This window comes from Benincasa hispida, chromosome 4, assembly GCF_027475165.1.
Source record: "Benincasa hispida cultivar pf3 chromosome 4, pf3_genome.v1.1, whole genome shotgun sequence".
Taxonomy (NCBI): domain Eukaryota; kingdom Viridiplantae; phylum Streptophyta; class Magnoliopsida; order Cucurbitales; family Cucurbitaceae; genus Benincasa; species Benincasa hispida.
This window is the reverse complement of record NC_143481.1, coordinates 48,814,834-48,840,578: the sequence shown is the minus strand read 5'-3', so window position 1 is coordinate 48,840,578 and position 25,745 is coordinate 48,814,834. Positions and strand designations below refer to the sequence as shown.

The following is a 25,745-nucleotide window of genomic DNA, read 5'->3' as shown; positions in this document are numbered from 1 at the left end:
TGCTAAAATTAATGTGAATGTGATTCATATTAAATTTATATAGTTTTATGAGAGAGAGAATTATTTGAATGTGATTCATAGAAATACCATAGGTTAAAATTAATATGAATATGATTCATATTAATACCATAGGTTATTTAAGAGAATAACAAAATATAGGTTATACTATATGTGATACAGTATAAATTATAGGTTATATGTTATATGTGATATAACATATAGTTTATGTATATATTAAAAGGGTTAATATATATTTTTCAAGTTTTGAATTTGAATTTAATTTAACAACTCCCTTTCGGAGTTATTCTCTCAAAATTTTGGTTAAAAATAAGGGGAAGTGGTTTCCGTTATTCTCTTATTCACTTACATGAAAAATAGGATAGAGATGATGATCATCTTTTTCATCCCCCTGAATCTCTCTTTGTCTATTTCTTCCTCTTTTAGAGAACTCTCGCAAAATAAAGATCTCCTTTCACCAAAATTATTCCAAGTGAACCTACGAAACTCCACTGTGATTCTCACCTTGAGAATAATGAGGAAGATCTCGTGGTGGTGTTTTCTTCCTTGTTGTTGTCACTGTCGCTGTGTTCGTGGTGCCGGGTTTAGGAGATCTATTTCTTCCTCTTTTAGAGAACTCTCGCAAAATAAAGATCTCCCTTCACCAAAATTATTCCAAGTGAGCCTACGAAACTCCACTGTGATTCTCACCTTGAGAATAATGAGGAAGATCTCGTGGTGGTGTCCTCTTCCTTGTTGTTGTCACTATCACCGTGTTCGTGGTGCCGGGTTTAGGAGATCTAGAGAAGCAATTCATGTCCGCGCTTCTGAGAGGAAGGAGAATATGGTATTCTTCAAGGGTATGTGATATCCCTTCTCTCTTTTCTACTTTCATCACAGTACAAGCATGCTTAGAATTAATTATGTTTATCCTTTAGTTTCTGTCACTTTGAATTACTCTGTATATTCTGTAAAAAGAAATACTCTTTATATTCTGTAAAACGAAATTTAGAGACAACTGAGTAATTTCAATCCTTTCACATATATATGTGAAGTCATATGTATGTGTTTGAAGTGTATAGTTGAGTTCATATGTCTGGGGTATCTGGTGTAGTCTTTAAACTCTAAATAATCTGCTTTTATGATTACTATTTTTGTTTTGAAAGTTTTTTATTCAATAATTCAACCCATCTTTGTGTTGAATAAAATATGGATTGCGATTTTTTTCTTTTAATTTTTAAAGCATTTCTCTCTTTCTTTCTTTTTTTTTTAGAGTTGGTTGTCGAAAATGGTATTGGAGTTGGTTGTCGGAGTTTGTCGTCAAAGGTGGTTTTCGAAGTCCGAAGTTGGTGGCGCGAAGGTGGTTGTCGAAGTTGATCATCAAAGATCAGTTTCGCCGAAGTTTGTAGTCGGAAGTAGTTGTTAGAGCTCCCAAGTTGGTCGTATGAAGGTGAAATTGGAGTTGGTTACCAGAGTTTTGTTGGATTAAGGAAGTAAGCAACGGAAGCAAAACATGATCATTAAGCATTCTAATTCATTAATTTTGGCTTCAAAATAGGATGTTCATGAACTAAAAACAGAGTTTCAACACTAACCTTTGAAGTACCTTTGATTCACAAAAACTAGCTGCAATCTCCTTCTCCTTTGGTTGTGAACCATCACAAGGTCTTCCTTACTATTCTCTTGGAGCCTTAGATTGAGTTGTGGGACTCAAAACAAGCTTGAATAAGGGAAATGGGAGGTGAAAAACTGATTTTTCAGTAGTGTGAAGAACACTTCTTCAACCACTTTCTTTCAACAAAATGCAATCGATTTCTCTCCCATTTCTACTCAGATCTCGTTGTTATATTGCATGACTTTCATGCAAATCAACATCCTGCATGAACTCCAGCTCATGCCTGAGAATTTGAGTTGTAACAATGGTGGTACCATGAATGAGTTGCTAGGAGGAAGTGGGAAATTCCCACTTTTCCAATTTTTCTCATTTTCTCATTTTTTGTTTTTCAATTTTGAAACTTTTCCAATATTAAAAATTAAAAAAAATAACTTTTCAATTTTAATTCTTTAATTAAAATCGAGTTTTTATTAATTTTACAAAAATTAATTCAATAATTAATTAAACGATTTAATTAATTTCAATTAATTTAATATCAAATATTAATTTAATTAATCATCAATTCCACTATCATGAATCCCTATTCATGAATATTTAAATCATATTTAAATATTAACCAATTCTTCAATTTCGTTTAATTCCAAAATTAAACGTGTAATTATATCAAATATAATTACTAATTCCCTTATCTAATTTTAATGTTTCAAATCAATTTATCACGCTACTCCAAGGCTAATCCGTTTGTGAGCTAGTAGGGGACCTAGTGGACCTACAGATCATGGGCTTCCAATAATCCAACATTAATTGGCTAAACTCTTTACACCGAATTAACCCTCATTCGTTAGCTATTGGGTCACTCCACTAGTTCCACAGATTGTTCCACTCCCCTCACTGTAGATATATTGTGTCCACTCGATATAACCATGATTAGTAAGTTAACCTTTCACAGATTGTTCGTAATAACGGCTGGGTCAAAAGGCTATTTTACTCTCAAGATTACCTCTTGTTCTTTAAATCCCACCGATCCTCTAATGAACAATTGGTTTGTGATCCGATCATCAAACCGAGTTTCTTTCCGGCCAATGAGAGGGTGGGACCCCTTGTTCAAGACCTAGAGTCCGCTTAAGGGAACAACCTCTCTACTATTTCTGAAAGCAGATAGGAATGGATTCTATCTTGCACTCTATGTCCCCAGCTATCTACCCAATCTTACCCCTGAAATTGGAAGCTTATTGAGCCGGTGCTATTGAGCCAATCCTCACTTATGCAAATCTAAGGATAATCTCGAATAAGCAGGAATTCATAGTTAGCTCAGAATTAAGGTCAAGTTACCTAGGTCATCGTTGTAAAATAGTTAGTCTTAAACAGTAAACAACATTATAAAGTAAGAGTGACTTATTCGTGGTCCGATTTTGTGCAAACTCATTGCATAGGACAATCCCACTCCTCATGTCATCACATGTACGAATTAGGGTCAGTAGCACTTTACAACTCCTTGTAACAACTACAGAGTGGGCCGCATCCGATAATGTTACCAGAATAAGGCACCCAACCTTATTCATATAATATAGACTATTTTGACTATTTACTTGAACCTGATTCACTTTTATGTCTCCCCATAAAGTTCAAGTACTCATATAATAGTCATGGATCTTTAACAACTTTATTGAATTTTCAGAATAAGTTTTATTGTTTACAATTTCGAGTTTTAGGACATAAAAACCCAACAAGTTTATCGTCAGAGGTGGATGTCGAAGCCCGGAGTTGGTCGTCGGAGTTGGTCGCTCGAATGGTCATCAAAGTTGATTTTCATCAGAGTTTGCACTCGAAAGTGGTTGTCGGAGCCTGAATTGGTCGTCGGAGTTGGTTGCGCGAAGGTGGTCGTCGAAGTTGGTCATCAGAGTTATCATCGGAGGTGGTTATCGGAGCTCGGAGTCGATTTTTGGAGTGTGGCAGCGATAGCTGCCGACAGTGATTGATGGGTGGAGCCATTGAAATCATTAGAATGGAGGATGGGTGAGTTGGTAAAATATACCAATTCAACCTCACCAAAATTTAAAGTTGGTGGACCAAATATTGAGTTGGTGTATTTTAGCAACTCAACTCAACTTATGTTGGTGAGCCAAACACCGTATAAGTTTAATTTTACAATGCCGCACAAAGCTTCAATATTTAGCCTTCTTTTCCTCCTTCGCGTGAAGACAATCAGCAACACTTTGTGCTGAGACTACCGCTGTCAACCGCCTCATGCCGTCGTTCATGTCGAGACTGCCGTCATCACAAAGGGTAGCATCGGAAGTCTCATTTACTCTCTTCTCCTCGTTTTCTTTTTCTTCTTAAATCTCTTTTTTTGCCATTATCTACAAGTCATCATCGCTATTGTTGCCATGTGGTCAGGTGAGTATTAGGCTGTTTTATGGGATTTTTGGTAAAATTTTTCTGTGGAAGTTTGGCAAGGTTAAAGGTGTTCGACAAGGTATGATTCATTTAATAGTAACATCTAAAATACAGTGTATTTGAATGTGTTAACTCTTTTTCATTTGTTTTAGTTTGTGCTGTTGGTTTTTATAATTTTAGTTATAGGGGTACTTTGGGTATTTTCTAATTAATATTTTTTATTTAAAAAATTATTTTTCTATTTTTACGGTTTTGAAAACTTTTTTGGTATTTTTACAAATAAAACTTTAAAATTTGCTATTTATCGTGTCAACCCTTGTTAAAATGATACAATTAATAGTTGAGGTTTGAAGTGATATTTTGTGAAAGTTTAGGAATATAAATGGATTCTTTTCCAAAAGAAAAGAAAAAAGAAAAGATAATTGTTTTAAATGGTAAAACTGCTAAAAATATTTTTAAGTATAGCAAAATGTCACTGCTATCAGTGATAGATCGCGATGCATTTTTTATCACTGACACTAATAGATGTCTATCACGGTCTATCACTGATAAATAACAATATTTTATTATATTTATAAATAAGTTGGCACATTTTTTTTTATTTAAAAATAACTAAAAAAATCAATTGAAGGCATCAAGTAAAAGGATAACAAACAAATCTAGTTTTTATCATATGCAAAATAAGACTGAATCTATTTTATTAGATTAATTTTGCCAAAAAAACTTAAGTTTTGTTCAATAACTATTTGTTTTCCATTTTCTATGTTTTTTTTTATTACTCATGAGTTTATCCTTTTATGTTTTTTTAAAAAATCAAGTTAGGTTTTGAAAAGTGAAAAAAAAAAAAGAAGTAAATCCTATTTAATAATGGTTTCATTTTTAATCTTCTCTTTTTTTAAATTTATGTTTGCTTCTTTCTAATTTTTCTAGTATGATTTTCACATATTTTATGAAAATACTTAAATTGTTAATCAAATTTTAAAAGCAAAATGTACTTTTTGAAAACTAGTTTTAGCCTTCAAAACTTAACTTTACTTTTTGAGAACACAATCAAATTGGATAACAAAACATAAAAACTTAGGAGAGAAAATAGTGATTTTAAGTTTAATCTTAAAAAAAAAAAGAGTAAAATGACTATTAAATAGACTCGTAAACTTATTTTTATGTTTACAATTTCAAAAGAATGAAAATATACTGGGTGATGAAAATATAACAAGTAATTCATCTCGATATAAAGAAAGAAATTGTAAGTAAAAAAGTCTTAAGAAATATTTGGTTTAACTTTTCAAGTATTTAATCTTAAACTAAGTCGTTTTGAAAAGAAAAAAATTGACGTGTTTGATAACTGCTCAAAATAGAAACATTTTCAAAGCTTATTTTGAACAAACCATATCAAAAGAGCTTAAATAAAAATAACTTCGGTTTAAAAACACTTTTTTCCTTAGGTAATAAAAAAAGATCCTAAAGACAAAGCATTTATGACACATTTGGTTTATGGAAAAAAGAGGTGGGAATGAGAAATGATATTTTATCACCATATTTGGTACAAGTTTTCAATCTTAGGAATGAGAATATCTTATTCTAAAGCATTTTATATTTTCATCCATGGAGGTTTTTCATAATCACCCAAATAAATGAGTTTTCTCCATTTCCAATGATTTTTCTTCCTCTCTTACTTTTTATTTTTGTTGATACTGGTTAATTTATTTAATTTTTATAAATATGTACAAATTAAATTTATAATTGATATATATAATTAACTTTATTGATAATAATGCTAATATAATAATTTATTCTATTATTATGAATTAATATGAAAAATCATAATTTTTTTTAAAAAAATATGAATAACCATAATTATATTTGCTTAAATCTCTTTTTATTGGTAATATATATTAACATCATAAATTATTTAATAAATTTATGAATTAATCTTTAAAAAATATTTATTAATTAATTAATAATAAAATAAGTTAATTATTTTTAATTGTACACTTGTACTTCTAGTTCTAATCTATAATTATAGTTATTTTTTAAAAATTAAAAACATTGTTTGATGATTTAAAATCAATAAATTTATATCAACTTCTTTTATAATATAAGACTTATAATTGACATTAAATAATTAGCTACCTGAAAAAAAAAAAAGATATTTAAATTAATTATCAGTAATTTCCATAAAAATTGATAATATAAATGTGTAATATAAAAAATTTAATTAATTATAAATATATTAAATTAGAGGGTGAATACGTAAATTTAATTAAATTTTAATGATTTAAAATTGATTTAATAACTTAATGTAATAAAGATAAATTAACAAACAAAAGTTAATTATTGAAATTAATTTTATTAATTTATATAAAAATGTATAATACATTTTCAGAAACCCTAAACTGAACAATCCCTTGAACAATGCGATTAACGGACCTCCCAAGAGAGGGTTCTATGGTGTAGTGGTTAGCACTCTGGACTTTGAATCCAGCGACCTGGGTTCGACTCCCGGTAGGACCTCTTTTTTTTTTTTTCATATTTATCCTACTAGATTTGTTTAGCTAAAACAGATCTCTTAATTCTCATTAAGAGTTAGGAAAATTTAATGGACTTGATAGAGGACAGAATAGACCAAAAGCTAAGAAAATTAGTTATTAAATTTTTCATAAATTAAATAAAAAGGTAAAAATTACAACACTTGCAAATTCCTAGAATAAAAAAAATAGATTCATTCTATAGCCTTAAAAATATTAAAAGCCTAAGGAACTAGATTAACATCAATATTAATAGTACTAAATTTCTTTAACTAAATATTAAACTGATATTACACCAATTTTTCTTCCGTGTTACATAAGTTTCTCCTCTTTTATCATTCTTTTTCGGTTAAAAATCACTTTTAATCCTTAAATTTTTGTAAAATTTTTTAGTCCCTGAACTTTAATTTGTAACGATATAGTACCTAAACTTTCAATTTTATAACAATTTAGTCCCTAAATTTTACTATATAACAATTTAATTTTTCAACTTTAAAATGTGTAACAATAAATTAATCAGACTCAATATTTTTATAAAATACAAAGTATACATCATGAAATAATAAAATTGACGTCAAATTTTGATATTTTTTTTTGCATTAGGGACTAAATTGTTATAAAATTGAAAGTTGGACTAGATCATTACAAACTAAAGTTTAGAGACTAAATTATTACTTTCATGAAAGTTTAGGGACAAAAAATGGTTTTTTAAGCTCTTTTTCCATAATATAATAAAAAGAACAAATACAATAATTTCCACCAAAGTTGGTCCTCGTTCATTCATGATGAGAGTGATCAGTTTTCTGGTAATAACTTTCTTTCCTTACAGCGCTTAAGAGATCCATTCCGAGCAAAGCATTCAGCAGGTTCATGCCGGCCATCCCAGACAGTGCAAGCGGCAGCTCGATGCCTTTATCGAACTTGGAAGCATCCATGATGAGCTTGGCAGTAATGAGAATGTGTGGAACAAACCTTGCGAAAACGAACGTTAGCCAGTTGAGAATCCATTCAACTTTCACGATAACGCTCTTGGCGTCACGAACACCAGCCATCCTTCGCAATCGCCTTACGTGGAGAAAGATAGAATGCATCTGGAACATCAGAACGATTCTTGTTTCAGTTTTGGATATTAAAAGCTGGTAGTAAAAAATGACATGAAAACTTGGTTTGATTCTAATAGAGTATGGTTATTCTAAGAATAGATCTGATGTTTTGGCCTCCAGAGTCCTTCCAAACGGGCAAAGAAAGTACGAGTTCGATCTCTTTCATTTGCTAACTAAGATGACTATTTTCCCCCTCAAAGGCATGTTCTTTGATTGAGCATTATATATGGGTATATGTGTGTGCATCGCCAGATCAATAAATCAATCAAGAAAACAAGTGAGAGGTGATGTGTGTGGGGAGACATATTAAGAGAGATTGTGTAGAATTAACCCATATAAAAAAGAGAGAAGACAGCGAGAGCTTGTGCAGAAATAGACTAGGTTAAATTATAAGTTTAATTATTGAACTTTTGTAGTTGTGTCTAATTCGTCCATCAACTTTCAAAAGTGTTTAGTAAGTCCTTGAACTTAATTATATGTTCAACAAGTCCCTAAACAATTAAAAAGTGTATAACAGATCTTTAAACTTTCAATTTCGTATCCAATAGACCTTTGAATTTTCAATTTTGTGTCTAATATATCCTTGACCTATAGGATATTTTTAAAATTCACAAATCTACTAGATAAGATATTGAAAATTTAGGGTTCTGTGTGACAAAATCCAAATTTATAACCAATAGACCAAACATTTCAAGGACCTAATTAGACACAAACTTAAAAGTTTAGAGACTTATTAGACACTTTTAAAAGTTCAAGGACCAAATAGACAAAAAGCTCAAAGTTCATAGACTAAACTTGTAACTTAACAAATAGACTAATAGGCGAAGATGTATACAAAGAGACTGGTCATGGAAAGTATACACATGGAGAGAAAATGTGCACAGAAAAGAGTTAGTAAGAGAATGGTTAACTAAGAGTAAAGTGACAGAAATTGTGTTAGGAGGAGATCAATGTGAAAGGGTGAATGCCGAGAGAAGTTAATGAGAAAGTGCATGGAGAAAAAGGTCAGAAATAGAAACTGGATGCCACACGAGATAAGATGGACTGTTCAAGGCAAAAGCACTAGATAAAGTATCTATCTATTTCGTTTCTATGAAAAACAACTTAAATCTGAAACGGTCGAAAAATACTTGGAGTCCTCATCTTGTGCCTGTGGCAAAGTCGTCAAAAAAGGGGACATCGTCGTTGTCCATGTCAATGGAGGTAACAGAAATGCTTAAATCCAGAAAGGACAGCAAACATGAAGAAAGAAAGCAGCATATTCGCGAAGCATATTTTGCGAGAAGAAACTAATGCATACCTCGCAAATGAGAGTGAGGATGAGATAATTGATGGTGACATTCCTATACAAAGCAAGCGTAAAGCAAATGAGAAGAACCAGATGATGAACCAAGATCGCAGGGATCCAGCCACTGTATAGTCCGTATTGCAGCATATCCCACTGATCATACGCAAAATATCCACATGAGAAGCACAAAGCTGCATAGGCCCACGGCCATGTTCCTCCAAACAATTGTGAATGCTCAAAAATCCCCTCTGAACCATAACTCAGCCATCGATTCACCAAAACAAATAGCACTGCATTTAAATCATTGCAAAGATGACTTAACTAGATGGCCCAAAGAATAGGATAAACTATCGAAATTCAGAAAATATTGAGCCATCAAAGTACTTCGGGTTAAAATCATGTGGTAACCAAGGCCAATCTAGCAGCTTTCCTCTATCTTGAACAATAGGAATTAATAATACATCTATTCAAACCTTATAATTAAATATTTACCTTTAAGTTTTGAACCTCATTTCCTCAACCTTCAACAACATAAAGAAGTTGCTAATGGAGCCAAGAAAAAATCTCTCACATCATTGACGAATTTTAGACATTTTCTTGGTCGACAGACAACCTTTACTCGCATCATAGTTCGGATTCTTTTAGCAAGCATCTTTATAATACAAAATCTCCCCTTTTCTGTTCTCTGCATCAACCCGACAATGACATCTTTTTCCCTCAATCTATGCATCAATATGCATACAATGCAGAGATAGGTATAGAAAGAAAGGAGAGGAAGCAAGCAAAATCGATGGGGAATGAAAAACAGGGGGGGCTTGAAATTTTCCTAGATTGATCTGGAAGAACTGTTTATATAGTGTGGCAAAATGAAACTGACTTGTTTGATCTTAGCGACATATTGAGGTTAGAGATCTTCATTAGGATTAACAGATCATATGGACGACCCTTGTCTATGTTACTAAGATTTCTTTTCCTAGATCAACATGGGAAACAGCTGAAGCTTTCTTTTCCTATAACATCCTTTTATCTCCAACACTTCATCTGTTCAGTGATTTGCAACCTTTCTTTTCTTGTCTATCAATTAAGACAGTATTTTTCCACCTTTCTTTAAACTTGATGAACACATAGGAAAACAGAATCTCCGGAAAAAAAGGGGGTACGAGACGTAGGAGAGTAGAGAGGAAGGAAGCATGGTGTTTATTTAATCTTAAAGCTTCAAAGAAAAAAAAAAAACAATTCCTGTCTCTAAAGTTTGGCCTGTATTTTGTTTAGTTTTTGTCCATTGAGTTATTTTAACTGAATCCATATGAGATGGACGACCCGGGCACTTTGAAAGCAATTTTAAAATCACTTCACCAAATGACCTTAAACATTCCAAATCAATTTAATGTTTGATTTTATAACATTAAATTGATTCGAAAGTGGCTCCTCAATATGCCCTACATTCTAATGGAATAAATAGAAACATAATCTAAAATAGATATGTTACTAAAACCATTAAAAATTCAAGAACTGAAACTTAAAAATTGGAGTTCAATTTTATAATTTGACCAAGGTACATAAGGAGTAAAGAACAAATTCTAGATATTCTTGGCACTGGAAAAGAGCTCTAAAATAATTCATTTGTGCTCGGTTCATTCGCTCAAACAACCCACTGTAGCAAACGCACTGAACCACATCAATAACTAATAATTCACATAATTTACAACACAAAACTTGCAATAACGAAACACGACCTACTACCAGTCGCAGTCTTTCTTATAGTGCAAATAAAGTTTCTTATTCCAATCAGTAAAACCTTAAAGCAAGCCGAAGAAGTAACTCCCAAACAAAGAATCAAACAGTGAGCAAGGAAGGCAGGCGGGTATGATGAAAAAAAACGAGCGAAGATATAAAATCACTCACAAAGAAGAAGAAAACAAGCAAGGAGAGGGTAAAAGAGCAGCAGAGAACCTGAAGCAGAGGTGATAGTGGAGTGAAGGAGAGAGACGGAGGTGTTGACTAGGAGAGGATCCTTGGAAACAAGAAATCGAATGGCCGAATTGGCGGATTGGTAGAACAGAGCTCCGAATACGACGTAGAGCAGCTCGAAGCGCCGGTCGAACAGAATTTCGAAACAAAGAGAGACTGACCAAAGCACTAATGTCGCGGAGAAGAAGCTTCCTGCCCTTCTCTTCTCCTTCAACACTGTCCTCCCCGCCATTGATTCGCTGTGGAGCTCAATCGTCTGTTCTATATCTGCTGGAGAAGAAAACGATCGACAGAAACAGAAATGAAGAGACCGGAGACAGGAGACGGGCTACCGGTCTATCCGGTAAACGGTGACCAGATAATGCTTGCGAATTGGGCATCAAGCGATTCCGAAGGATGGGCTGTTTGTTCGGCCCATTTCTTTTCTGCCCATTGTACAATTACCCTTTTTCTGTCTCAATGATTTTGCAGATTTTATATTTAACAAAAAATTTAAGTATATTATGGGTCTTTCAAACAGGGAGCTTTGAGAAACATTGGATGGAGCTCTAAGAGCCTAGGAGAGGCTTTGAAGACTCATCATGAACCTTAGAAGATCCATAAGGTATCTAGAGTAAGTTTAAAGTAAGTTCAGAAGATCCATGAAAAAGTTTAAATGACATATGAGAAAGTGAGTTCGAAATATCTATGAAAGAGTTTAAAGGACATATGAGAGAGCTCAAACAAGTTGTGAAGGAGATTGAGCTCAAACATGACCTATGAGGGAGCTTAAAGTGAGCTCATAAGACCATGGAAGAGCTTTGAGTGAGCCTAGAACGAGCTCAGAGTACCTATGAAGAAGCCTAAAATGAGCTCAAAAGATCTATGGTAAGCTTCAAGTGATTGAGTTTGAAACATCCATATTCTCAATAGATGATTCATAAAGGAACCATTGAGAAATTGCATAGCTGATGCACTTAAGTATAAGCTACAGGGATAGTGTAATTGTCTAGAGAGTATTAATTCAGTTGTTTCAAAATTTTAAAAGAAACAACTACAAACCCCAGTGTCAGTTACACATTATTGTCCTATATAAATAACTAAAATCACTGGTCGAAGGTGTACCTAAAATCTGATACTATTTTCTACTATCAAATTACTCACAAATCCCGAGACTTACTTGAGCGTTGTGTGTAGCTTGACACCACGCTGATACTTAATCTCTTTTGTCTTGCAGCCATTTGGACTATTTTTCCCAGTAATACAAATTTATGATTTTTTATTTTTATTATTTTTATTTTTTTGCATTAACAAAACCGAACTTAGAATCTAATATAATCTACTACACTCTGAAAAGCCAATTCTTTTAGAAAATTTTCTATAAATGTTCTATTTAAAATTTATTTATGGAAAAATGCTGGTGTAAATAAAAGAATGGTTCTAGAGAAGTACTAAAAACCTTATGTAAGCTTGTTTATCCTTTATGTATCTAGTTGGCTTATACTCATTGCTTATTTTGACAATATAATCAACATCACACGTTAACATTTTAATAACAATGATAATAAAGTAAAAAATTTAAAGGTCCAAGATGTGTGTACATAAGCTTCTTCAAAAACTAAAAGCCAAAAATCAAATCGTTATCAATCAATATATAAATTATAATATTTAGAAAATATATAAGAATTACGGACAAATTTCAAGAAATAAATTTTGTATCTAACTAAAGTTTTATTTAACCAACTTATTAGAAAAAAAAAAGACTTTTGAAAGAAAAATAGTCACTTTTTTTCTTTTCTTTTCAGCATACTAGGGGTTCAACCACATTTTATCAAATGACATTTTTTTTCCTTTGAAAAATATGTTTGAATTTTTTCTTTTTCTTTTTTAGTTCAGGTTGGTATTCAAGATGTACTAAAGTATCGTTATTTTGAAAAGGAGTTAGACAGATTACCCATAAAAAAGATTTCTTATACTATAATAATATGAAAAAATTTTCATACCATCTCTAATAATTGTGTTCAACGTCAACGTACTTTTAAAAATAGAATGAGAACAGCAGAGTCTACAAATATTTATGTAATTATAGTGTGAATGAATAGAGTGATATTTGGATATCATTACAAACATTTTGGACAGCCTATAGGCAATAATGGACGGACTTGATTTGACAGTGACAAAAAATTACGTACTCGACGGGTGAACCAATGAAAGACTCAAACGAAGCGCAAAGAGAGAGAAAGCCACGAAATTGGAAGTAGAAAGAGATTAGAGAAATTGAGAAGAAAGATAAAAGATATCTTCGCAATCCGATGTGGCAGGATGTCTGGGCCCCACTGATGGAAGATACTCGCTCTCACAATAAAAGAAGCATGTGGAAGTTAAGCATGCCACGTGTAATTACATTCTGCCCACTAATTTCCACGTGGCAGACCATGGAAGGCCAGCTGAGATCGCGGAATACAACCGCCTCTTATCGCCAAAAATCCCCAAAATCAAATCTCTCTCACCAAAATTTCTCACTTCTCTCCTTCTCTCCCTCTCTCTTTCACCTGCCTTCACACTTCAAACAACGCCATGACCGTCGTAGCAACGGCCGCCGCTCTCTCCTTGCCGATCTCTTACTCTAAATCTCCCAAGCTCAATTTTAAGAAGGTCCGTTCCTTTTTCTTTTTCTTTTTCTCTATCTCAGTAATCGATTGAAACTCCAATGTACATTTTTCTGCTGAGCTTAGTTCTCGTAGTGCTTTTGATTACCAAGCTTGGCTGTTTCCTGTTCAAGTTAGTAATGGGGTGTATTAACTGGTTTAATCGCTTGAATATGTGGTGTTAGATGTTTGATGTTGTGTGTTCTGTTAAATTGTGGTAAATGATTGGCCTTGAGGTTCTAGATTTTTGTTCCTGGTTTGATATTGTCAGGTGTTGAATTTTCAGAGTGTGAAAGGAGGATTTAGAGTGTTTGCTGTGTTTGGAGAGGAAGGAGCTATAGAGAGGAAGAGTGGTTGGGAAACGCTATTTGATGTGGAAGATCCGAGGACTAAAGTTCCTCAATGTAAAGGGAAGTTCTTAGATGTTAATCAAGCTCTTGAAGTGGCTAGATATGACATTCAATATTGTGATTGGCGAGCTCGGCAAGACGTTCTTGCAATCATGCTTCTTCATGAAAAGGTTCCTCCAATCTTGTGCTGCTTCATTTCCTTCGTTCTATTGCTTTTTGTTAACATTCATTTCCTCTAAGTCTTTCATGGTTCCTTCCCTCCTCATTAACTCGGTTTATCTTCCACCAAATTACCTTTAGGTTTGAAGAGGCTGTGTAATTTGGTGGTTGTTTTTTTCTTGAAATGTGTTTTGTTCTGAAAATTTTGTGGCTCAAATATTGCGTTTAGGTTGTGGAAGTCCTAAATCCTCTGGCCCGTGACTATAAATCCATCGGAACAATGAAGAAGGAGCTTGCCGGATTACAGGACGAATTAGCAGAAGCTCATAGACAGGTATGTATAAACTTTCTTGTCAATAATATATTTCCAGACATATAGTTAGCTTTTTTCCTAGTTCATTGAGAGGATGGATAAATGGCCTTTTGTTGTTAGTTCTTTGACCTGGTGAGGTGATTGTTCTTCTATCTTTTACCATTATCATGTCTTGACCACTCGTGAACAACTGCAGGTTCATATATCTGAAGCACGGGTTGCCACTGCTTTAGATAAACTAGCTTACATGGAAGAATTGGTGCATGATAGGCTGTTACAAGATAGAAACACAGCGGAATTGGATAGCCCATCTACCTCGACTGATACTTCTACACATTCCCATGCTTCTGTAAATAGAAGATCGCCGAAGAAAAGTTTGAACGTATCAGGTCCCGTCGAACCGTATCATCCCCGCTTGAAGAACTTCTGGTATCCTGTTGCTTTCTCCAGTGATTTGAAAAATGACATAATGGTAGGGTAATTCTACTGATCAGGTCATCCAATATCCTTCGTATTCAACTGTACTTTGGATGCCCTCTTACTAATTTATCATCTATTTCAGATCCCATTTGATTGTTTTGAAGAACCATGGGTTCTTTTCCGAGGAAAGGATGGCAATCCTGGATGCATAAGAAACACATGTGCTCATAGGGCGTGCCCTCTTCACCTCGGTTCTGTCAACGACGGTCGAGTCCAATGTCCTTACCATGGTTAGTCTAAATAAAAGAAATATAGACTCAAAAACTCAAAAGCTTGGCTTAATAGAAACAAAAACTAAAAAGAAATGATATCTAAGGGTTATTCGATTTGGTTGAAAACTCCAGGTTGGGAATACACAACAGATGGCAAGTGTGAGAAAATGCCATCAACGCGACTGCTAAATGTGAAAATAAAATCTCTGCCATGTTTTGAGAAAGAAGGAATGATCTGGGTTTGGCCAGGTAATGATCCTCCAGCAGCTAATCTTCCTTCTCTAAACCCTCCTCCTGGTTTTCAAATCCATGCTGAGGTAATTGTCAGAAACATGAAGTTCCTTTTGTCGGTTGAGTTTTAAATGAAGAATATGCATGAATTCTTTAGCTAAACGGTATGTGCATATGGCAGCTTGTCATTGACATTCCAGTGGAGCATGGATTACTGCTAGATAACCTTTTGGATCTTGCTCATGCACCTTTTACTCATACTTCCACTTTTGCAAAAGGATGGAGCGTACCCAGGTACATTTCAGTCAATATCATAGCTATGCAAATATCCTTTGCGGTCAAGTCGGAACAAAAGTGCAGAGCACAAAGATTTTTCAAATGTTCAGTAGATGGATTTAGCTAAAACCATAAGAAATAACACTCGGAAACTCTCAAGTCTAACCTCTGGTAGAAAGACTTCTGTGTGTTTTTAGTTCAAGCTCTTCCCTATTTTTGCTGGTTGCTTCAGATAGCAGGCAAAAAAAAAAGTGCACTTTCTTTACTTTTTGTGGAATGCAGCATATATTTGTAGCTTAAGTTATCAGTTAAAAAAGTCATAAAAACTGACTGTTTATTGTACTCTGTCTCTACCCAACTCACAGCTTGGTGAAATTTTTAACCCCTGCATCTGGGCTCCAAGGATACTGGGACCCTTACCCAATCGACATGGAGTTTCGACCACCTTGTATGGTGTTATCAACTATAGGGATTTCCAAGCCAGGAAAACTAGAAGGCCAAAGTACCAGAGAATGCTCAACACATCTTCATCAACTTCATGTGTGCTTACCTTCAACAAGACAGAAGACAAGACTACTGTATAGAATGTCACTGGATTTTGCTCCTGTGTTGAAGCAGATTCCCTTCATGCACTATCTCTGGAGACATTTTGCAGAACAGGTATAATTCTCATCCAGAATTTGTCCAGAGCTAGTTTCCAGGACAGTTTTAAGATAGAAATCTTAGAAAAATATTTGAATTGTTCCATTACTATTTATTAGAGTTAGTTATACTAACCTCTGTTAGTTATCTCTAGTTACTTTCTAACTCTCTTGTAACCGTGACTATATATATGTCATCTTTGCATATTATAAATTAACCCAAGTCATAATATGGCATCTGAGGTAAATTTTCATGCGTCTTCTTGAGGTCCCTTCCTTGCGTTCTTCTTCATGGCTATCGACTCTGATGATTCATCAAACCCTAACAATCATCCTCTGTTGTCTAAGATTGGTGTTATTAATTTTCTGTCCAGTATTAGAGTTAGTTAAACTAACCTTAGTTATTTCTACTTACTTTCCAACTCTCTTGTAACCATGACCATGACTATATATATGCCATCTTTGCACATAATAAATTAAACCATTTGGAAGCAAACTCTGACGTCTTTCTTTTAGTGTTATTTATGCATATGCCGTCTTCGCACATAATAAATTAAACCATTTGGAAACAAACACTGAAGTCTTTCTTTTTGTGTTATTCATGCAGGTACTGAATGAGGACTTAAGGCTTGTCATTGGTCAGCAAGAAAGAATGATTAATGGAGCAAATATTTGGAACATGCCAGTTTCTTATGATAAGTTAGGTGTAAGATATAGGCTATGGAGAAATGCTGTAGAGGAAGGAGCAAAACAACTACCCTTCAGCGAATCAACTTGAACAGTATTCAAACTTAATTAACTTGAAACACTTCTTAGGACCCATAAATACAAGCCCCCTTCTTTTTCAAAGCTTAAAATTGCTGGCTGAGACAAAACCAACCTACCTTTCCTTCCTCCTTCAGCTTCCACTTTTGAGAAGAACGCTCTCAATTGGACTTTGCAGAAGCTGTAGAAAATCATCTGAAAGCAGAAAGATGTTGGCTCTTCCCCCTACAAAATCCCCTTTGTAAATTAGAACTGCTATATAAATTTGATCGGTTTTGCCTTTATAAGTTCTTTCTGCTTTGCTTTTGGTACGCTTCTCCAGGGCCCACTACCTAAGATCATTGTTTTAGGCTTGTAAAAGTACATGAACACGAGTATTGTTCGTTCTATGTATCTTCAACGAAGAAATTGAACAGTGTTAATAAAGATTTTTCATTCTCAATCTTGAATTCCAGCAATTTCTCATCCAAAAGAAGCGGGTTTCAAGAACAAATAACAGAATCTGACACCATTATGATTACTAACAGACACATCTATAAAAGATCTCAAATGATTTGAAGCAGAAGTAAACAAGAAAAGCCATAGAACCTAGCCTTCTTTAACTACACAATTGAGAACTTAGAACTTATGGAAGTTACAGAGAAGAGCCACAGTAAGGGCAGAAGCTGAAGTCGGGCTCCACTACTCTGTTGCAAGAACGGCAATGAAGGGCCCGTAAAAGAGCCGCAGATGGCAGCGATTGATCGGAAATTGGCGGCGGAGAGAAGGACTGAGGGAAAAAGAGCTTACAGTTGTTGCAGTGCATCAATGGCTCTTTTCCCGGCCACCGCCACACCGGAACAAAGAAGAGCTTCAGAACTTTCTCGTAGTCGACGAGATCGGCCGGCGAGTTGCAATTTATGCAGCGGCCGGCGCTGGATTTGATGATCTGGCGAACTTGTTGCTGTAAACCTCCGACGAAGAAGAAGAACATTTTGTTTTGGGTTTGATAATTTTGCGGGACGGTGGGTCTGTTTATCTGGACGGAAGATGCGGTTTGATCGGTTGCAGGAGAGTCTGGAGGTTTCGGAGGGGTTCCATTCCATCAACTTGTTCAGCCGGTCGCCCGTTTTAACCTTTTTTTTTTTCTTTGAAGCATTTTCTAACTAAAAAATTTATGGAAAACATCTATTTACATCCCATCTTTTACTTTGAGTATTTTCTCACCTAGAAATTTTAAGAAAAATCTCAATTACATTTTCGAAGGAGTATCAATTTAAACTCTAATTAATAATTGCAACAATTTAAATTACGAACTTTTATAATTGTGTCGATTTATACTTTCGTTTAGTTATAAACTTATATTCTTTAGTAAGATTACATTTTAAAATTATTCATGGATTCAATTTTTATAATGTATAGACTTCTTCATACAAATTGATAAAATAGATGACTATAATTTATGCGTCGATAATTTTTAAATGAAATAATTGAGAGTCTAAATTAATTAACTTAAAAAATTTAGATTTAAGTTTTACACGATGTTTATTCAAACATAATATAACGAAGGGTGTTAATTGATATAATTATGAAAATTTAGAATTTAAATATATACAATCATTAGTTTGGAGTGAAAATTAATAGTTTCCAAAATTGTAAGGTTTACACGGAACTAGTTTCAATCAATAGTCTATTAGCCAAACTTTTTTGTTATGTTGAGTGAAAGGAAAAATGATAAAAGAAAATCGAAATGGAAATTTAATACCTGAATAAAAAAAATCTAGATTAAATATATATATCTAAAAAATATGTATTCGATTAACAAAATTTAATATATATATATATATATATATATATAATATTTAATTATATAAAATTTATATAATAAATAATATATTCTTTTTTTGTTTTAAAAAATTACAATACTTTTGCTCTGCAATCTTAAACCTGAACAAAAAGTTCTTAGCACGACTGGTTTTGGTCCAAAGCAAAGGAATTGATTGATGAATTTTTTATGGATCAACTAGAATTCAAATTCAAGATTGGGAGTCCAAGCTTCATGGATTTTGATGGGTTTGTTGATGGCATTTAGAAGAGACGGAAGATTGAAAAGTTTAATATAGGGACCGTAAAGAAAAAAAGTGATGAGAGTGGGAGGGGGAAACGAGAGCTAAAAAAAGATAAATAACAAAATATCAAAGGAGGGAGAAAAGGTAAATGATGTAAAGTGAAAAAGTATGATGCAAGTCGCATGTAATCAACAATACCACCTATAGTGGGATCATATGATTAGGTGTAATAAAAATTTTAGGACTCACAATTGATTTTGTAAACAACCTGAAGCATAATTCAATGAGACACACTTCCTTAAATTACATTTCACTAGTTACGTTTACAGGTAGATAAACACGCTCGATCGTTTTTCCTTAATTATTATTTCAGTATAATTTACCTTTTTTTTGTGATATGTTACTCGTTGTTTTTTTTTTGTTGTTGTTATTTGCTTTCCTATCGTTATAAGACACGTGATCTATGTTTTTCCCTTTAATCTATCAATGAACTGATCTCTATTTTTGTGTTCTTTTTATTCCCTTTTACCAGTGGTATATGGTATTAGACCTTACCTCCTCTACCTCTCTTACTCCTAGTCTACCACCCTCAATTTCTCCAAGTCCGTCTATACAATGGTCTTCCTACCACTACCCTTTCAAATATGTGCAAATCTCAATCTGATTATGCGGCAGGGTCTCGGAAGTCTATTGATAGTAGCTTTCCTCAACCCACATTTGTTATATTGGTGCTCAACAAACACATATGATAGATGTCAAAAATTGCATGTTTTCACTGTCTAATTTACTACTTTTCTTTAGTTAGAATAAAAAAAGACACTTAATTAGCGTGATATTTTGAACCTAAAAAGTGTAAAATGTGTATGCACATGTCTTTGATATTAACGGTGTGCTTTTTGAGCTATAGATGACCATCAACCAAAGTACTGGTAACATGATAGAGTACTAATGATGTGTTTTACTTGTCTGGAATGGCCACCAACCAAGGTACTAATATTATGATTTATGATTTTGAGACGACCATCAACCAAAATGCTAGTTACATGTCTTATGTGCAAAATGTGATCATCGACCAATGCACTAGTGATAGGTGTTATAAGATTGAAATGACCACCAATACGATGGAAACCACGGCCAAACCGCAATGAATAAATGAGGATTTAGATTTCAATGACATAGAAAATGACGTTATGATGGATTCAACTTTATTAGATGAGTATTAAGATTGGATAGATGATCAGGTACTAAGAATGTGACGTATAATTTTCTTTGTTATATATAAATACCTTATATTTTGACTTAATAAAGTCCTTTAAAGTTTATTAGTTTCAATAGAATTAGTTAAATGTAGTTGGTTTACAAAAATCATATCCCTGTATTCTTCTATGTGTATGTCCATGGCCTCCTATGGTTAGCTGCAAAAATCACTTTGAAAGAAAGGAATTTCGCCACTATCTATTTTTTCAGGTTATAGTGAGATTACATTAAACATTCTCTTCGGAGTATTTGCGATAAGGAGTGGAGTTGTAAATTTCAAAAAATTGTGAAATCTGGAGAGTTTGTGAACTCCTAAAGGATGTTTAGAACAAGAACTATCATAAGACTATAATAACTATCTCTTGCTACATTAAATACTATTTTAAAACTCTAACTACCGTCAATACTATTTCATTTCAAACCCCCATTTGCTACAGTATTTATTATTTGCTACCGTTTTATTATGTTACATTTAACATTTTTTTATTCTTTTTTACACTATTTTCTTCTCAAACTAAAATAGTCTATACTTCAAATACATACTATTATAATCAAAACTAAAATAATTTACACCCAAACACAAACTACAATAACCCAACCATAACAACTTATGACTATAATAACCAATTCCTTGCCCCAAACGCCCCCTAAGGCTCATAGTGTAAGAAGTTAATAAAGCATAAAATTGATGTTTTTTAGTAAGGACCCACGATGATATGAAAACCTTAGGATTTGAATCCGTAGCAAAATTGTACAAATTTAAATGTTTAAAAGATACCAAAAACTATTTTATACATAAACAAGGAGTCGTGAAAATAAGCCTGGCCAGACGATTTGAAAATCGGATTAATACATGAAATAAACTAGGGATTTTAAATTATAAAGTAGGATTTCAAATAGAAAATAATTTAAAATGACTCAAAAACCACCGGTAAAGGAAAATAACAGAAAAGGAAAGTACTAAAAAGGAAAACATAAATTAGGAATAAACCATCCATAATTTGCCTTTAACAATCCTCTATCAATAATTCCTTTGTCTGAAGCAATTCGACATGGAAGAAGAAAACTTTCCCCAATTCGAAAACCTGAAACTAACAGAATCCGAACAAGCAATTGCCATCTTGGAAGACCATCAAATAAACGAAGTAGAAAACAAGCTACAGAACGCACTAGTTTGCAAAATCTTAACATCGATTGCAATTTATGATGCCAATGGTTTGGAATTTCCAAGAAGAAGTCACAATCCAAAACGTCGATTGCAACATCTTCTTATGTATATTCAAAGCACCAAATGATAAGCAAACGGTTCTAGAAAACGGGCCATGGTTCTTTGACAAAGAGCTGCTGGTTTTCGAACACCCACCAAGAGGAACCTGCAAGTTCATAGACCTGGACTTCCAATACGTCTCTTTCTGGGTTCATTTTCACCACCTTCCAATGGCTTGCTTCTCGAGGAAAATGGCCATAGTATTTGGGAATATGGTTGGGAGGTTCGAAACGGTTGAAACCGATGAGGAAGGAATGTGTTGGGGAAGAACTATGAGAGTTAGAGTGAGTGTTGATGTGAAAAAGCCTTTGAGAAGAGTGGTGAAGTTGAAAGTTGGATCTATGGGGGAAGAAATTTTGATACCTATCACTTATGAAAAGCTCATGGATTTCTGCTATCAATGTGGAAAGCTTGGGCACGTCCTCGACGCCTGCAATTCTTCTTCTGATAGTGAAGAGAAAGACGATTTATGCTATAAATGTGGGAAGGTAGGACTCGTCCTTCAAGATTGCAATTCGCGTTTTGGCACTGGAGAGGAAGACTTACAGTATGGAGACTGGCCTAGAGGGATGAGAAGAGAAGGGGATGAGAAGTTTGAAGGGATAGAGTTCGGAAAGGGGGAGGGCTGGGAAGAGGACTACAATGACAGTGATAATCAGGAACTTCAGGTGGTCAGAATCAGCCCCGAATGGTTAGCGGGGCTCTCCGGAATGTGAATAGGTGGAAGATATCGATAATATAGGCCGAACAGATGGAAGCTGTGGGAATGGAAAGGGTTTCAATGAGGCGATTAAGATGGGGAATGGAGAAGCCGAGGACCTGCAAAAGAATAGAATGATGCATAGGAGGATGGAAGAAGATCACAATTCACAGAAGAAAGGAAGACTTCAAATGTCCCTTTTGTAAGGAATAACTATCTTTTGATTCTTTTTCCCCTAAATGATGTCATCTTTTAATTTCTTTTCCATTTGATTAAATCCTAATTTTGCTACATGTCTAAACGTACCAATTAGCTTTTCTCCCAAGTTTGTCTTCTGCTGTTCGTACTTTTGTTCTAGCTATTTCTGTAGTTCAGAGAAGAACAGGACACAGTTTCGTTTAAGATTTGCTCTTGAGGTACAGAAGTCCAAAAATCTATTTCAAATATTTGATCAACTACCTTGGCTATAGATCAGAGTAATGAAAATAAAGTCTCATCTATAAAGCCTTGTTCTTAATATTTTGCTTCTTAATTGAGACACAAATGTTATGAACTCACGTTGGCCAGCAATGTATTGTTATAGGCATTGCTTCTGGAGTGTGTGCAAAGGCATATTCCCTGCGTCTGCTCTCTCTGTCTCTCTTACCAGCTATCTTTTTTTGCTGTCTGAATATCTATCTTCAAATTTCCCTTGAACAAAGCTTGTACAAGAGTAAAAACATCACCCCTTTGCCCTCCTAAAGATGATTGCAACACTTTGGTTGGCTTTGCCCCATCAAAATCTTCTCTGATTGAGCTGTTCTTCAAAACACAGTCGAAGATGTAACGTGGTGACCGCTAAGGTTTCATCAGCATCCTAAAATGGTTGTCAACCTTCAAACTGAACTTCTATGTCTCATATCCTGTTATCTGTTAGATTGATTTCAATGTTTCAAGGTCAATGGAGTTTCAAGAACCAGTCCACCTTATTTTCTTGCTTCTTTACATCAGCTAAGTTGAAAACTAGCAAAAACTAGCTTGGTTGTTGGTTCTTCATCATCAGTCAGTCAATTCATGTCTTCCCAATACTCAACAAACGATAACTATACACTATATGGTTAGCTTCCTGCAAAAAATTGAATCACAAGTTTAATAAGAATTCCATAACATTTTTTAAAAATATTTTGTTGTTACAATTTCAATGATAGACCAGAGAATGGAACCGCGAGAGGGTGTAATAAGCAAAAAATTCGAACTAATAATCCATAGACAGAAAATTATCAGATAGGAGTAGAACAAGTGAAATGTATCATGTGTAGTAGCCATATCGCTAATGAACTTCAAAATTTAACTTAATTTCTGCTAATTGAAGATGCAATAATCTGTGTAGGATTCATGTGTAGCCCTAATCCACTAAATTCTAAAAATCCATAGACAGGAAACTATCAGATAGGAGTAGAACAAGTGAAATGTATCATGCGTAGTAGCTTTATCGGCAATGAACTTCAAACTTAAATTTAATTTCTGCTATTTGAAGATGGAATCTGTGTAGAATTCATGTATAGCGCTATCCACTTGTGCGATTTTGGTAGAGAACAAAATGGTTACAAGCTAGGGTTCAAGAATTTTGCTCAATTAAGAAAAATGCAGAATCAAATTCAATTCTCAATCAAAATTTTACCATGCATTTCCCGTTGTAAATTCAATTCCATCATCTACGACCATTGATCCTTGAAAAATTCCATCCATTCAGCTCAGTGGCATTGCGTAGCGGCACAACGGGCACAAATGACTCGTCTCCAGCCATTTAACGATACAGTCTCTATGGTAAACATGAGCGCATGGCAATCGCGTAACTTCCATCCCATTCATCAGTTCATCCAAACATATTCTACATTCCCCAATCAACAACTCCCCACCAACATCAATATCCACATTCTTCAAACCTTCGATTGCCGTCTCACTAGCCGGCAACGTTTTAAACGGTTGCGCCGATGATTCCCGCAAAACTCGCCCAATTTCCTCGCGTTCATTATACGGCGAAACGACTAAAACGGACACCGCCAACGGAAGTATCCTACGGCCAGCATTAAGAGGATTGCATGCGATATCAGCCGCGACGGAGAGAACGTCCGGCACCGCCGTGTCCAAGAAGTCTTGCGCAACGCCGGTGTCAGAGAAAACGGCGATCAGGATACTGGAGCCAGTAGCGAGAAAGACGTTGCAAGGTATCAAGAAAGAAGATAGAGAGGAATTTAAGAGTAGATGAAATTCTTGAGGGTGATTTGACTGAAGAACGTGGCGAAAGTGAAGATGAAAAAGGAAACAGTCACAAGGAAGCAAGTGAGAATTGGACATGGTAACATTAAGATCACCTTCCCCTTCTTGAGGTTGCCATATGTGGTAATCGTAGAGAGTATCCATGGCCATGCCAGATCAAAGTAAGGTCAAGAAATGAAAAACCAGAGAGCGAAACGAAGAAGAAAAGAAGAAAAGAGAGTGGGAGTTGATTTTCTGTTATTTAGTTTTCGGAAATAAAAATACTAATTATTAATTTAGAAATATGGAAAATATGCCTATTCGGATTCAAGAATACAAACAAGGCAGCCTTTTCTTTGGATCACAATTCACAAACTCTAATTTATTTTTTATTTTTTATTTCTTATTTTCTTGGCCGAAAAATTTACTCTTTTTTGTCCTTACATTTATAAAAATAGACCCATTTCATTTCTGAATTTATAAAATATATATTTTTAGTTATCAAATTTTTAAAAATAGATTAAAAAAGTCGCTCAAATAATTTTATACTACTATTTTAAATAATTATATTACATTTTAAATTAGAAGAATAATTTTTAAAAATCACATCCTCTCTAAAACTATTTTTTCTAATTTTAAATGTCATACCTTTTTTAAAATTTAGGAAACAAATAGATACATTTTTATAAACCTGTGGATTAAAAAGTTACATTTTTAAAATTGGACTAAATGCACATATTCTTCAAAACTTTGGGACTAAAAAGAAAAATTTTCCTTCTTAGTTTGTTAATTAAAAAAAAAAAAGACAAAATCCAAAAATTACCCTTGAAGTATTGTGGTCGTTGCAATTACACCATCAAGTTTTGGGTCCTCAAATGTCTACAAGTATTAAAATTAGATTCTCAAATTTATAATAGTTATAAAATTAGACATTCAAATGATAAAAATTGAACCCTCAAATTTATATATTTGTTACCGTTTCTAAAATTATGTAAGTTTAAAGATTCAATTTTAAACTTGTGTAAGTTTGAGAACTCAAATTTTGTAATTGAAAGTTGAAATGTATAATTGAAACTATCACCGTGGTTCTCAAACTCATGGTTATCATTTATCAATTATGATTTCCTTATCTAATAATAATAACTTAAATCTGTTAATGAAAATATGTGAATTTAGCTACGTATATCAAACTGTAATTAAATTTGGTATAATGCAATGAGATTATGAATAGTAAAGGTAGTGTGTCCCATGTAATTTTTAAACGCGTTTTGATTATAGATTT

General features: G+C 33.9%; 4 protein-coding genes and 1 non-coding gene across 6 annotated transcripts; 2 read left to right on the top strand and 3 right to left on the bottom strand.

The window, feature by feature from the left end:
• The first annotated feature begins 6,451 nt into the window (after positions 1-6,451).
• Positions 6,452-6,523, top strand: TRNAQ-UUG (transfer RNA glutamine (anticodon UUG)). The gene has a single exon. It is a non-coding gene; the product is annotated as a tRNA-Gln (tRNA).
• Positions 6,524-7,179: 656 nt separating this feature from the next.
• On the bottom strand, positions 7,180-11,131 carry LOC120075350 (TRAM, LAG1 and CLN8 (TLC) lipid-sensing domain containing protein). The gene is made up of 3 exons (XM_039028655.2): positions 10,882-11,131; positions 8,941-9,218; positions 7,180-7,628 (listed from the first exon to the last, which is right to left on the bottom strand). The coding sequence occupies exons 1-3, from the start codon at positions 11,129-11,131 to the stop codon at positions 7,314-7,316; spliced, it is 843 nt and encodes a 280-aa protein (XP_038884583.1). The 3' UTR covers positions 7,180-7,313.
• A 27-nt stretch (positions 11,132-11,158) lies between these two features.
• Positions 11,159-17,395, top strand: CH1 (Pheophorbide a oxygenase family protein with Rieske 2Fe-2S domain-containing protein). Of its 2 annotated transcripts, XM_039028654.2 has the most exons (10): positions 11,159-11,766; positions 13,053-13,533; positions 13,813-14,046; positions 14,265-14,369; positions 14,545-14,820; positions 14,911-15,058; positions 15,173-15,357; positions 15,453-15,565; positions 15,913-16,207; positions 16,796-17,395. In XM_039028654.2, exons 2-10 carry the CDS (start codon positions 13,456-13,458, stop codon positions 16,964-16,966), a joined length of 1,605 nt encoding a protein of 534 aa, XP_038884582.1. In that variant the 5' UTR covers positions 11,159-11,766; positions 13,053-13,455; the 3' UTR covers positions 16,967-17,395. The 2 variants fall into 2 exon arrangements, with proteins under 2 accessions (XP_038884582.1, XP_038884581.1); XM_039028653.2 differs by lacking the exon at positions 11,159-11,766 and having other exon boundaries at positions 13,171-13,533; positions 13,798-14,046.
• On the bottom strand, positions 17,362-17,926 carry LOC120075351 (zinc-ribbon domain protein). Its single transcript, XM_039028656.2, has one exon. The coding sequence runs from the start codon at positions 17,924-17,926 to the stop codon at positions 17,588-17,590; it is 339 nt and encodes a 112-aa protein (XP_038884584.1). The 3' UTR covers positions 17,362-17,587.
• A 4,694-nt stretch (positions 17,927-22,620) lies between these two features.
• LOC120076230 (E3 ubiquitin-protein ligase RING1-like) lies at positions 22,621-24,734 on the bottom strand. Its single transcript, XM_039029994.2, has 2 exons — positions 23,886-24,734; positions 22,621-23,330 (listed from the first exon to the last, which is right to left on the bottom strand). The coding sequence occupies exon 1, from the start codon at positions 24,632-24,634 to the stop codon at positions 23,954-23,956; it is 681 nt and encodes a 226-aa protein (XP_038885922.1). The 5' UTR covers positions 24,635-24,734; the 3' UTR covers positions 22,621-23,330; positions 23,886-23,953.
• Between the last annotated feature and the right edge of the window lie 1,011 nt (positions 24,735-25,745).